This window comes from Bos indicus x Bos taurus, chromosome 3, assembly GCF_003369695.1.
Source record: "Bos indicus x Bos taurus breed Angus x Brahman F1 hybrid chromosome 3, Bos_hybrid_MaternalHap_v2.0, whole genome shotgun sequence".
In the NCBI taxonomy this organism is placed as follows: Eukaryota; Metazoa; Chordata; class Mammalia; order Artiodactyla; family Bovidae; genus Bos; species Bos indicus x Bos taurus.
The window spans coordinates 87666445-87679717 of record NC_040078.1 but is presented as its reverse complement, the minus strand read 5'-3'; the positions used below and the strand labels follow the sequence as shown (position 1 = coordinate 87679717).

General features: G+C 40.5%; 1 protein-coding gene across 3 annotated transcripts in view; it reads right to left on the bottom strand.

The window, feature by feature from the left end:
- Nucleotides 1-267: 267 nt before the first annotated feature.
- Nucleotides 268-13273, bottom strand: part of OMA1 (OMA1 zinc metallopeptidase) — a 65270-nt gene continuing 52264 nt past the window's right edge. For all 3 annotated transcript variants that reach the window (XM_027537110.1, XM_027537112.1, XM_027537111.1), the window contains exon 9: nucleotides 268-1114. In XM_027537110.1, coding sequence (XP_027392911.1) covers nucleotides 908-1114 — 207 coding nt within the window. In that variant the 3' untranslated portion in view covers nucleotides 268-907. The remainder of the gene's footprint in view (nucleotides 1115-13273) is intronic.

The window sequence follows — 13273 nt, the reverse complement described above, 5'->3', positions numbered from 1 at the left end:
GTGGCGTTCTAGAAGTATTTAATTATGGACGAATGTTTAGTAAGCTATAATAATGAAGTAAATGAGTTAAGCTCCTCCTCACACAGTAGCTTCAATGTGTTGATAATGTTCTATCAATTTATAGATTTATAGGGTATTTGTATACCCTTTTCCATGTATCAAACATTACATAACATTTTTTTAAAGGGCAATCAGTGATATTAAACATCTGGAGATATTCAAATAAGTTGAGACCACAATGTCTGAACAAAACAGTGAGCTAAGAAATCCATCTCCACCATTTCTTTAATATTTACCAAATTATCATTCAGCAGTATCATTCACTGTGCATGAAAACCCTCCACCTATAGTCAGCTATCTTTAATAGTCAACCAAACTCCTGCATTTGATAGCTAACCACCAAGATGATTTCTTAGTCTGTTTTATTTTCAGAACTGAAAAAGTAGATCTAGTGCTGGAACCAATGACAAGGATACACAACAGGCTCAATATTCTGTGTTAAAAAGAGTTCATCAGTTAAATTATCTTCATACTGGTATCAGCCTGATTCAACTCCCTTAACATCTGAGTTACCACAAGGTAATGAAACAAAACATCAAAGAAAATAAGAAATATAACTGCTAGTTCACTTTTGTGGATTAAAAAAAATCAAGATTCAAAAAAAAGTATAATACAAATTTATTCTGTGGCATTTTCCTCATTAAAGATATTTTTAAATTGATTAAATATATCAACATTTCATGAAAAATAAATACCTAGTATAAGAATTTAGATAATACCTGTAATATACATGATTTGACCCTGAGTATCCATTTTTTTCCTTTCAAACATCATTTTTTAAAAAATAACATGAAAATGATAAGGACTGCTGCATTCTTCATGTATCCTGTGTCTCATAAATTTTAATTCAGCTGCCAGTTCTTTTGTCCACTATGCATGTTAATGGTATTTGCTTCTGGTTTTGGATGGGAAGAGCATCCATTTTCTGTTTAACAGTGATATTTAGGTCTTCTTTCTCTGCTTCAAGAAAATTCTTCATGCTGAGTTTGAATAGTAATCGAGGGTCTGGTCCAGAAAGTGGTGGGCAATTACAGGTCTCTCTAATTTTGAGAGCCTATAAAGAAAGAATACAATACAAAATATATACACACATATAAATTAATTAAAACAATGAAAAATAAGAATACATTCTATATTTCTGCAATAAAGGGATCTTAAATACAATATGTAAAAGAGAACATATGTAAATTCATAGTAAATAGTCGTATTTACATGATTTATCCATACAATAAGGTATTTGCAAAAAACAACTGTATCTGCAATGACTGCCCACTGTTCTACTGGGGATAAACAAGGCTTCTTGAAGGTATCTCTACGACTTGTCAAACTCGAGCCAATCCTGAGAATAATATTCCAATCAAAAAGATCTGAAGACTCAGATTTTTTTCGAGAGAGAAAAAAAAAAGATGTGAACACACTGAAAGAAGATATACATAAGTGGGACAGTCTGGGGTGGAAATGATGCTAATAACCTAGACAAGTAAGCAAACCAAAATCATGACACCTTTTAACTCCAGGGAAAATAAAATGCTGCAGGAAAAAGAAAAGTAAGCACAATATACAAACGGCTCAACTGTGATTAGTGTTTACAGTGTTTAAAAAAATCGATCTTTATCTAACCAAAAGGGGGAGAGCTATATTCATGCCTGTGTATGCACAGGATGTGACAGTGTGCCGGGAGCCAGCACGGGAGTTCCCACCCATGACAAGGTCATGCAGGAGCGCCCTGATGGGCAAGGTGAGTCAGGGCTCAAGAGCGCCCCCGCCTGGACCAGCCTGAGCATCTACCCCAAAACCAAAATCTGTCTGTTTTACTATTTCACGACTTTCACCAACTCTTCTGACGTTAACGGGGGGCTATCCCCGACCACCTTTCTCTGTAAGAAAATCAACTTAAAACTCTAGTTAATAAGTCTCCTGGGCATAATAGGACTATTTCAATTCAAACCCCTCTGATGACTTTCTAGATTGCCTGACAGGTTTGTTTGGACTCCTGCAGCTACGCATGTGATTGTTCACAGCCTCCCAATCACAAGGGGCACAGGAAGCTTAAGATATTCTAACAATGCAGAGCTTCTTAGAGAGTTAAAATTGTTAGAATAGAACTAGTACAGGATTTCTTTGTTGAGCTAATGCTTGCTTCCAAGTTTCCATATCCCTTACCTACTGTGTCCCTGGGAGTGTATTGATTAATACAGTTGGTGTATAGAAATGTAAGTAGTAGCTTTAATGTTTGTAACCTTGGACCCTTGAGTTAATTCTTTTCTTGTTATAGCCCACCACACTTTTGCCCTATAGGAATGCAACTTTAATGCTTTCAGAGGGTGGCACCTGACTTTAGAATAATCACCTTTAGAGACAAATAAGTTTTCTGAAGAAAGGGTCATAAAATGTTAACAGGCCTCCTGGCCAGAAGATGATGTAAATCACCTAAAGCTTTTGCACGTGATAAGTTTGCAGAAAGAAAGCCTGGCTTCGATAAGGATCAAGGACTGCTGACCTTGCATGACTCTGCTGCTGAGTCACTTCAGTCGTGTCCGACTCTGTGCGACCCCATAGACAGCAGCCCACTAGGCTCCCCCGTCCCTGGGATTCTCCAGGCAAGAACATTGGAGTGGGTTGCCATTTCCTTCTCCAATGCATGAAAGTGAAAAGTGAAAGTGAAGTCGCTCAGTCGTGTCCGACTCTCAGCAACCCCATGGACAGCAGCCTACCAGGCTCCTCCGTCCAGTGGATTTTCCAAGTAAGAGTAGTGGAGTAGGGTGCCATTGCCTTCTCCGTGCATGACTCTACCCCCCCGCCCCACCCCATTATCTTCTATGCACAACTTAAGGTATAAAAGCTACTTTGGAAAATAAAGTTGCGGGCCTTGCTCACTGAAGCTTTGTCTCCCCATGTCGTTCTTTCCTTTTCCTTTTCAGGCTGATCCCCTGAGGCGCAGGGGCCCTCTGCGTTCACTTTCCTGCCTGGGCTTCTAAGACCCACTAGAGAAGGTGCCTAAGGTGGGGCACCTTCTGCGATTCGAGAGGGCGCCTGCAGCCTACGTGAACAGAACAAGTCCCGTGCTGGGGCTTTATTGGCTTTCTGCGTAAACCAAGGAGTATCGGCCTCTCTTCTCTCCTCATTTTCTTAACTGCAGAATTTTTTCCTTATCTCTTTCTCTATTTCTATCCTTTTTGCCAACGCAGTCCTCTCGAGGGAATCCCTGGATCCAACTGGGGTTGGACCCCAGTAATTCTCATCCTCCATGGGGAGAAAAGAAACATATAATACCCAATACTGAAAAGTTAGGAAATAGCCATATAAGCATGTTACATGGACATGGTAGGAAATACTGAAAGAACCACTTTATAGAGGTGCAGTTACCCTTGAAATTGGAAGCAGGATAGGGAGACTGCTGCTTCACATACTAGCCTCAGAGAACTACGTGCTTCTTTAAAGCGGGTACATGAACGACTTTAAAACATGAAAACCAAAATAGAAATTTTTTAAGAGAAGAAAGTCTTGATTCTTAAGGGATTTTGAAAAAAAACATATTTGAGGGAAAAAATTAGTTTAGTCTTTTACCGCTTCTAAATCTTGGATAGTGATGCACATTAAGGGAAGAGAAGCAGGGAAGGGGATGTGAGAATCCCTTAGAGGAAACAGAGTAGCCCCCATAGTCAATCAAAGAGTCTGAAATGCAGTACTTGGCTACAATCTCAAAAATGACAGAATTATCTCTGTTCATTTCCAAGGCAAACCATTCAATATCACAGTAATCCCAGTCTATGCCCCAACCAGTAATGCTGAAGAAGCTGAAGTTGAACGGTTCTATGAAGACCTAACAGAACTTATAGAAATAACACTCAAAAAAGATGTCCTTTTCATTAAAGGGGACTGGAATGCAAAAGTAGGAAGTCAAGAAACACCTGGAGTAACAGGCAAATTTGGCCTTTGCATACAAAACGAAGCAGGGAAAAGGCTAACAGAGTTTTGCCAAGAGAATGCACTGGTCATAGCAAACACCTTCTTCCAACACTACAAGAGATGACTCTACACATGGATATCACAAGATGGTCAATAATGAAATCAGATTAATTATATTCTTTGTAGCCAAAGATGGAGAAGCTCTATACAGTCAGTAGAAACAAGACTGAGAGTTGCCTGTGCCTCAGAACTCCTTATTGCAAAATTCTGACTTAAATTGAAGAAAGTAGGGAAAACCACTAGACCATTCAGGTATGACCTAAATCAAATCCTTTCCGATTTTACAGTGGAAGTGACAAACAGATTCAATGGATTGTATGTGATAGACAGAGTGCCTGAAAAACTATGGACAGAGGTTCATAACATTGTACAGAAGGCAGTGATCAAGACCATCCCCAAGAAAAAGAAATACAAAAAGGAAAAATGGTTGTCTGAGGAGGCCTTACCAATAGCTGAGAAAAGGAGAGAAGCTAAAGGCAAAGGGCTTCCCTAGTGGGTCAGACGGTAAAGCGTCTGTCTGCAATGCAGGAGACCTGGGTTCGATCCCTGGGTTGGGAAGATCCCCTGGAGAAGGAAATGGCAGCCCACTCCAGTATTCTTGCCTGAAAAATCCCATGGACTGTGGAGCCTGGTAGGTTACCTTCCATGGGGTCGCAAAGAGTCAGACACAACTGAGCGACTTCACTTTCACTTTAAAGGCAAAGGAAAAAAGGAAAGATATACCCATTTGAATGCAGAGTTCCAAAGAATAGCAAGGAAAGATAAGAAAGCCTTCCTCAGTGATCAATGCAAAGAAACAGAGGAAAACAATAAAATGAAAAAGACTAGAGATCTCTTCAAGAAAATAAGAGATACCAAGGGAGGAGCCTGGTAAGCTGCAGTCCATGGGGTCGCTAAGAGTCGGACTCGACTGAGCGACTTCACTTTCATTTTTTCACTTTAATGCATTGGAGAAGGAAATGGCAACCTACTCCAGTGTTCTTGCCTGGAGAATCCCAGGGGCAGGAGAGCCTGGTGGGCTGATGTCTATGGGGTCACACAGAGTCGGACATGACTGAAGTGACTTAGCAGTAGCAGCAAGGGAACTTTTCATACAAAGATGGGCACAATAAAGGACAGAAATGGTATGGACTTTACAGAAGCAGAAGATATTAACAAGAGATGGCAAGAATACACAGAAGAACTATACCAAAAAGATCTTCATGACCCAGATAACCACAATGGTGTGATCACTCACCTAGAGCCAGACATGATCACTCACCTAGAGCCAGACATCCTGGAATCCGAAGTTAAGTGGGCCTTAGGAAGCATCACTACAAACAAAGCTAGTGGAGGTGATGGAATTCCAATTGAGCTATTTCAAATCCTTAAAGATGATGCTGTGAAAGTGCTGCACTCAATATGCCAGCACATTTGGAAAACTCAGCAGTGGCCACAGGACTAGAAAAGGTCAGTTTTCATTCCAATCCCAAAGAAAGGCAATACCAAAGAATGCTCAAACTACTGCACAATTGCACTCAACTCACATGCTAGTAAAGTAATGCTCAAAATTCTCCAAGCCAGGCTTCAGCAATATGTGAACCGTGAACTTCCTGATGTTCAAGCTGGTTTTAGAAAAGTTAGAGGAACCAGAGATCAAAATGCCGACATCCGCTGGATCATGGAAAAAGCAAGAGAGTTCCAGAAAAACATCTATTTCTGCTTTATTGACTATGCCAAAGCCTTTGACTGTGTGGATCACAATAAACTGTGGAAAATTCTGAAAGAGATGGGAATACCAGACCACCTGCCCTGCCTCTTGAGAAATCTGTATGCAGGTCAGGAAGCAACAGTTAGAACTGGACATGGAACAACAGACTGGTTCCAAATAGGAAAAGGAGTACGTCAAGGCTGTATATTGTCACCCTGCTTATTTAACTCATATGCAGAGTACATCATGAGAAACGCTGGACTGGAAGAAACACAAGCTGGAATCAAGATTGCCGGGAGAAATATCAATAACCTCAGATATGCAGATGACACCACTCTTATGGCAGAAAGTGAAGAGGAACTCAAAAGCCTCTTGATGAAAGTGAAAAAGTTGGAGAGTGAAAAAGTTGGCTTAAAGCTCAATATTCAGAAAATGAAGATCATGGCATCCAGTCCCATCACTTCATGGGAAATAGATGGGGAAACAGTGCAAACAGTGTCAGACTTTATTTTTCTGGGCTCCAAAATCACTACAGATGGTGACTGCAGCCATGAAATTAAAAGATGCTTACTCCTTGGAAGGAAAGTTATGACCAACCTAGATAGCATATTCAAAAGCACAGACATTACTTTGCCAACAAGGGTCCATGTAGTCAAGGCTACGGTTTTTCCTGTGGTCATGTATGGATGTGAGAGTTGGACTGTGAAGAAGGCTGAGAGCCGAAGAATTGATGCTTTTGAACTGTGGTGTTGGAGAAGAGTCTTGAGAGTCCCTTGGACTGCAAGGAGAGCCAATCAGTCCATTCTGAAGGAGATCAGCCCTGGGATTTCTTTGGAAGGAATGATGCTAAAGCTGAAACTCCAGTACTCTGGCCACCTCGTACGAAGAGTTTACTCATTGGAAAAGACTCTGATGCTGGGATGGATTGGGGCAAGAGGAGAAGGGGACGACAGAGGATGAGATGGCTGGATGGCATCACTGACTCGATGGACGTGAGTCTGAGTGAACTCCGGGAGTTGGTGATGGACAGGGAGGCCTGGCGTGCTGCGATTCATGGGGTCGCAAAAAGTCAGACACAACTGAGCGACTGAACTGAACTGAAAATCACTGCAGATGATGACGGCAGCCATGAAAATAAAAGATGCTTGCTCCTTGGAAGAAAAGTTATGATCAACCTAGACAGAATATTAAAAAGCAGAGACATTACTTTGCCAACAAATGTCTGTCTAGTGAAATCTATGATTTTTCCAGTAGTCATGTATGGATGTGAGAGTTGGACTATAAAAAAAAAAGCTGAGTGCCAAAGAATTGATGCTTTTGAACTGTGGTGCTGAAGACTTTTGAGAGTCCTTTGGACTGCAAGGAGACCCAACCAGTCAATCCTAAATAAAATCAGTCCTGAATGTTCATTGGAAGAACTGATGCTGAAGCTGAAACTCCAATACTTTGGTCACCTGATGCAAAGAACTGACTCACTGGAAAAAACTCTGACGCTGGGAAAGGTTGAAGGCAGGAGGAGAAGGGGACGATAGAAGATGAGGACTGGACGGCATCACCTACTCGATGGACATGAGTTTGCGTAAGCTCCGGGAGTTGGTGGACAGGGAGGCCTGGCGTGCTGCAGTCCATGGCGTCGCTAAGTGTGGGACATGACTGAGGGACTAAACTGAACATTTCACTAGGTCTCACTGAAAAAATAATGACCTGGAGGGGTGGAGGGAAGACGTAGAGGACAGGACCTGAGGGAAGAAGTAACTCGGGTATCCAGAAGAAGATACTTCCAAAATGCTGCAGTGAGTGCCAGAACCTGAGATGGGAGAGTCATCTTCTGGACAGTGTGGAAGCCAGGACAGCTGCAGCAGAGTGGGTATGTGGCAGGTGCAGATCGTGTGGGATCTCACAGGTCAGGGAAGGGATCTGGGTCTTACTCTGAGTGCGCCTGTTTCTGACATCTGTGGGGTCCATGGCAAGAATGCAAACGGAGGCTCAGACACCATATATTTAAATATCTAAAATGACTACATAAAAAATGTTCTGTTCTACTTTGAGGAACAGACAATCAAAATGACGCTGATGGCCAAACACAAAATTAGCATCCTTGAATTCACTGTAAGGTTGCAGGGAGCCTACCCTGGCTGCTGCCACTGGCCTGCTGTCCACTCCCTTCTCCCACCACAACCGCCCACCTGGCACTAGGAGGGACCTTGTGTGAGCATGTCCAAGGGAAGAGGTCCACACAGGCCCTGGAAACAGGCTCCAAAGGATCTGGGTGGGGAATTCCATTATGCCAAATGATGACAGCATAGGTTCTTAAAAGGGACTATTCCCTTAGGTCTCACAGGAGAGGAGGGCATACAACCAGAGGCAAGTCAGAAAAGGGTCTTTTCAATTGGCTGAGGTCAGGGCAAGAGCTTGGGTCTAGGACTCTGAATGAGGCTGTGAGTTACCAAAATAAAGAGGAAAAAGCACTGAAGTGAAATTCTTTGGTGACAGAGGTCTTGTCTGAATTTTCTTTGCATCTCACAATATGACAGAATGTGATATGTACTCAGTGTTAAGTAAATGTTTGTTAAACTGAACTGAAAAAAGAAAAACAATGTTTCCCAGCTACAGCACTAAAGTAAACAGAAATTCAGACCCTCAGCCAAATGGTGACCTACTGTCCAAACAAGGATACCTCTGAGAGTGAAAGGAAATGCTATAAAAATAAGACTTACACCAAGACATCAGGCACAACCTGAGACTGTCCTGGCAAAACTGGGACATGCTACTCTTGCTTTAACTCCTTTATAACCAGGCTGATGTTCTTTCCCAAGTGAGAAGCCATCCTGTCACGGCTGCTACATCATACGCCCAAGGCATTCCTGGGTGTCCGTAAAGGCCCAAGTGTGGGGTTCAGCAGGTAACAGGGGGTACAGCTGAGTTTAACAATAAGAGATGTGAAAAAGCAAACAAAGAGAGGAGAATACCATCTCCAATAGTCTTTTATATTCAGTAAAAGCTCTTCTCTTTCCTTTCGTCAATACTTTTGCCTTCAACAGAAACTTAGAACCCAAAACTGAGTAAAGTGCTAGGTACACCCGAATCCGAACAGTCATGATCCCTGCCCTCAAGCAATTCACTTTGCATTTCCCCATTACTGGGCTTGTGAATAGTTTCCATAGTTTTGTTTTATGTGGCTTTTATAAGTTACCCTGCTATGAAAATCTTTGTTTAAAAAAAAAAAAAAAAAAAAGATGTTATTTTCTAACCTCCAGTTGGGAAGGAAAATTCCCCAAAATAAAATGATCTGATCAAAAGCATAAGAACAGAGTGTAATTCTTGTGATATAGGACCAGACTGCTTTCACTAGGAAGAGTTTATCACCCTATAATATCATCATCATGCAATCATATCTGACCTAATCCATGTAAGAGTGCATGATTTCTATCAAGATAACCACATAATTTCAAACCTCAGAATTCTTAGAAATCATGCGGTAAATTTTACAGAGAAGAAAATTGAACCCTAGAGAGGTTAAGTGACTGGCAGGAAACAAAACACTGCCTAGTTTTGTTTATTTACTTGTAATTGCCAAAACTTGGAAGCAACCCAGGATGTCCTTTGGTAGGTGAATGCATAAATAATCTGTGCTACAAGCAGACAACAGAATATTACTCAGCACTAATAAGAAAAATGTTCAAGCCATAAAAAGCCACAGAGAAACCTTAAATGCGTGTTTTTAAGAGGAAAAAAAAAAGCCAATCTGTAAAGGCTGCCTAGTGTGTGATTCCAGTGATATATGTGACATTCAGAAAAAGGCACAACTATGGAGACACTAAAAAGATCCTTGTCTGTTAGGGGGTAGGAGGGAGACAAGGATGAACAGACGAGCAAAGAGTTTTTTAGGGTGATGAAATCTATACTACGTAGTACTATAAGGATAAATACGGCATTATACATTTGTCAGAACACCACCAAATGTACAACTAAGAGTGAACCCCAATGTAAACTGTGGACTTTGGGCTATAATAATGGTGGCAATGTACATTCATCTATAGTAACAAATGTACCACTCTGGTGCAGGGTTTTGATAGAGGGGAAGGATGTGCCCACATGGAAGCAAGAGGTAGATAGGAAATTGTACCTTCCATTTAATTTTGTTATGAACCTAAGATCTGCCTTAAAAACAAAACTATCTTTTTCAAAAGCTGGCATGGAAGTAATCCCAGGTGGCACTAGTGGTAAAGAACCCGTTTGCCAATGCAGGAGACATAAGAGACGAGGTTCGATCCCTGGATTGGGAAGATCTCCTGGAGAAGGGCATGGCAACCCACTCCAGTATACTTGCCTGCAGAAACCCATGGACAGGGGCATATGGTGGGCTACAGTCTACAGGACCTCAAAGAGTCAGGTATGACTAAAGCCACTTAGCACAGCACAGCACATGGAAAAGCAAAAAGGTTTAGAAAAAAGGAATTGGAACCCACTTTTGTTGTTTTTGTTTTTTATACTTCTGCATTACATGTACTAATGTGGTTTCTTTTTCTCTCTCTTTTTTTTTTTTTGCACATTATGTTTCCTGAGTAATCCTTTACTGAATAAAACGTACTTTGGCAACATCTGAACTACATTTCCTTAACTGCTAGAAAAACTATATATACTTCATAAAGGTTTATATTAGTATTTCTTCACACGTCAACTGTTTTTCTCCTCTACCTATCAAGCAGAATCCTGTTACAGACCACGTATATTTTCATCAAGTCTTCATCTGTTTTGCATAGTAAGATTTTTATCACATATGTTGGTAAAACATTCTTTTTTTCACTTTACTTTCCACATTTATTTCATTATGCTTTGTGGTACCAACATCTTTTATTTTTTATAAATTCAAATCTATCTTATTAAATATGCCTTCCTCTCTTTTAAAGTAAGCAATGCTTTCCTACTATATAACTAGAATATGCTTTTTCCCTTACTTTGTTTTCCGTATTTAACTCCATGCACTGCACGTAATAGTACTTAATAAATGCATGCTGAATTTTAAACAAACATTTATAGAACACAAGCTATGAATAAATCATTATGATAAATGTCATAGGAAAAACATTCTTAAGAGTTTTTACAGCCTAAGAGAAAGCAGGAATGCATTCACATAAGAATATACAGTTCTAAGAATCCCATGGAAGACGTAGCATTAAATATGGGATTAGCCAGCCTAAAGATTCCCACTAGGAGTGAAAGAAACTAACATTTACCATTCATTTTCTATGTGTCTTGCACTGTGCCAGGTGTGCTATCTAAATTGGGGTTATGATATGAACTACTTTGAAATCCTGGGCTCAGTGTTAAATACTTATCATTAAAGTATCTTATAGTGGAGGGAGGGAAGGAGAAAGTTTCCCTTTCTTAGGCCAAGAGGGAAGGAAGCATGATCTCTGCACAAATACATAAAACATTCATTAAACATCCAGGAGAGACTGCTATCTCAGTTTCCTTCTCCATGGGATTTTCCTGACCCAGGGATCAAACCCACATCTCTTTATGTCTCTTGTACTGGCAGGCAGGCTCTTTACTACTAGCCCCACCAGGGCTTCTCCAGTGGCTCAGATGACAAAGAATCCACCTGCAATGCAAGAGACCCAGATTCGATCCCTGGGTTGAGAAGATCCTCTGGAGAAGGGAATGGCTACCCACTGCAGTATTCTTGCCTGGAGAACCCCATGGACAGAGAAGCCTGGTGGGCTAGAGTCCACAGGGTCACAAAGAATTGGACACAACTGGAACAACTGAGCACTCACGCAGTAAAGAAGAAAATAAACATTCATTCCCAAGCATTTAGTTTCTAATGTCCATTAAATCTTCTTTTTGTACTATTCAACTCAATTCTCTGTTAATTTCTTTACATGATCTTTGGTTTTCTAAGAAGAGCAGAGTGCAAGCTATAATCACAATCCTATAGATTGCTAAATAGCAAGCTAAACTATATATTTTATCTAATTCTCAAGCATCAGTGGATTTGGAAAGTTCACCACTGCTACTGAGTACTTCACTGACACTTCGTTGTATGTGTTTCATTTATTAAGGGATCTTTCATCATAAAAGGGGTTTCCCAGGTAGTGCAGTGGTAGAGAAGCTGTCTGTCAATGCAGAACACGCGGATTTGATCCCTGGGTCAGGAAGATCCCATGGAGTAGGAAATGGCAACCCACTCCAGTATTCTTGTCTGGAAAATTCCATGGACAGAGGAGCCTGGTAGGCTACAGTCTATGAAGTCAAAAAGAGTCAGACACGACTGAGTGACTGAGCACACACCATCTTAAAAGCAATGAAAGTTGGTTTGGTTAGATACCATAGCAAAATGTATTCGTTCCATTGGTTTTTGGTTGGTTGGTTTTGTTCCATTCCCCTTTAAACTCTTACACTTCTCCAAAGTCTGAAAAGTAAGATCCAAAGTCTCTTTAAGTGTTTTTAAAATTTCTCTTTATACCATGGCATCTTGTAAAAGCCTATCTTTGCAATGAAGGGTAAACATTTGATAAATGTATGTATCTAGGTATGTTCATGTCAGGTTTCTCTTGCATGATGCTCTGGGATTCTTCTAAAAACTTTTCCTGAGAAATGTTATCTAAATTAAAAATGTGACATAGAAACTAGTCAAAGAAATGTCTTCTGTCTTGTCAAAAGACCAAACAAATGACCCTTATCACTGTTACATGCAGCTTGGATTTCCTTGTGTCTTCAATATGCTTCCATTTTCTTAAACACCTTTTTTAGCTTCAGATGTTTTAATTTGGTTGTGCTATGTATGTTGCTCTATCTCTGAGCATCAGTAAGTCTTTGCTCTGGAGCATCAGTTCTGTTCTTTCCAATAGCTACTCTGCAGTATTCACAAGTGAAGTAACTTTTTGAAGTGGGTGTGTCTTACATTTGTAAAGTCATTCTTTCTTCTTCCTGTCACTTTCAATGTAGCTGAATCAGCCTTATCATGCAGCTTTACATGGTGCTGCCTCTGCATGTGCAACTAATTTCGGCAACTAAACTAAGTTGTGTCCAACTCTTTTGTGACCCCATGGACTGTAGCACTCCAGGCTCCTCTGCCCCTGGGATTTCCCAGGCAAGAATACTGGAGTGGGTTGCCATTTCCTCCTCTAGGGGATGTTCCTGCTCCAGGGATCAAACCCAAGTCTCCTGCATTGGCAGGCAGATTATTTACCACTTGAGCCACCAGGAAAGCATCTCTGATGAAGCAAATTTTTTAAATTAGCTTGAGATTTGCCTTTTTTTTTTTTTAGTTTTTCTATTATTTAAAGCTTATCTTATTCGAGGAAAATGGGCATTTGGGGGGCTTTGGTTTTTGTCGTTAATGCTAGATTTAGTTGAGATGAAGATCTTTGTGGTATTATTATTTGAGGACTCTCAGACACTACCTATTTATTAAATATCAATACAATTATCTGTGACCAACTTTCCTTTCAACTCTTATGCACTAATCATCATTGTGATTTAAAAAAAAAAAAAAAAAAAAAACCTCACTTACCTACGTCTTAAATCTACTCTTAAATAGGAGAAAAA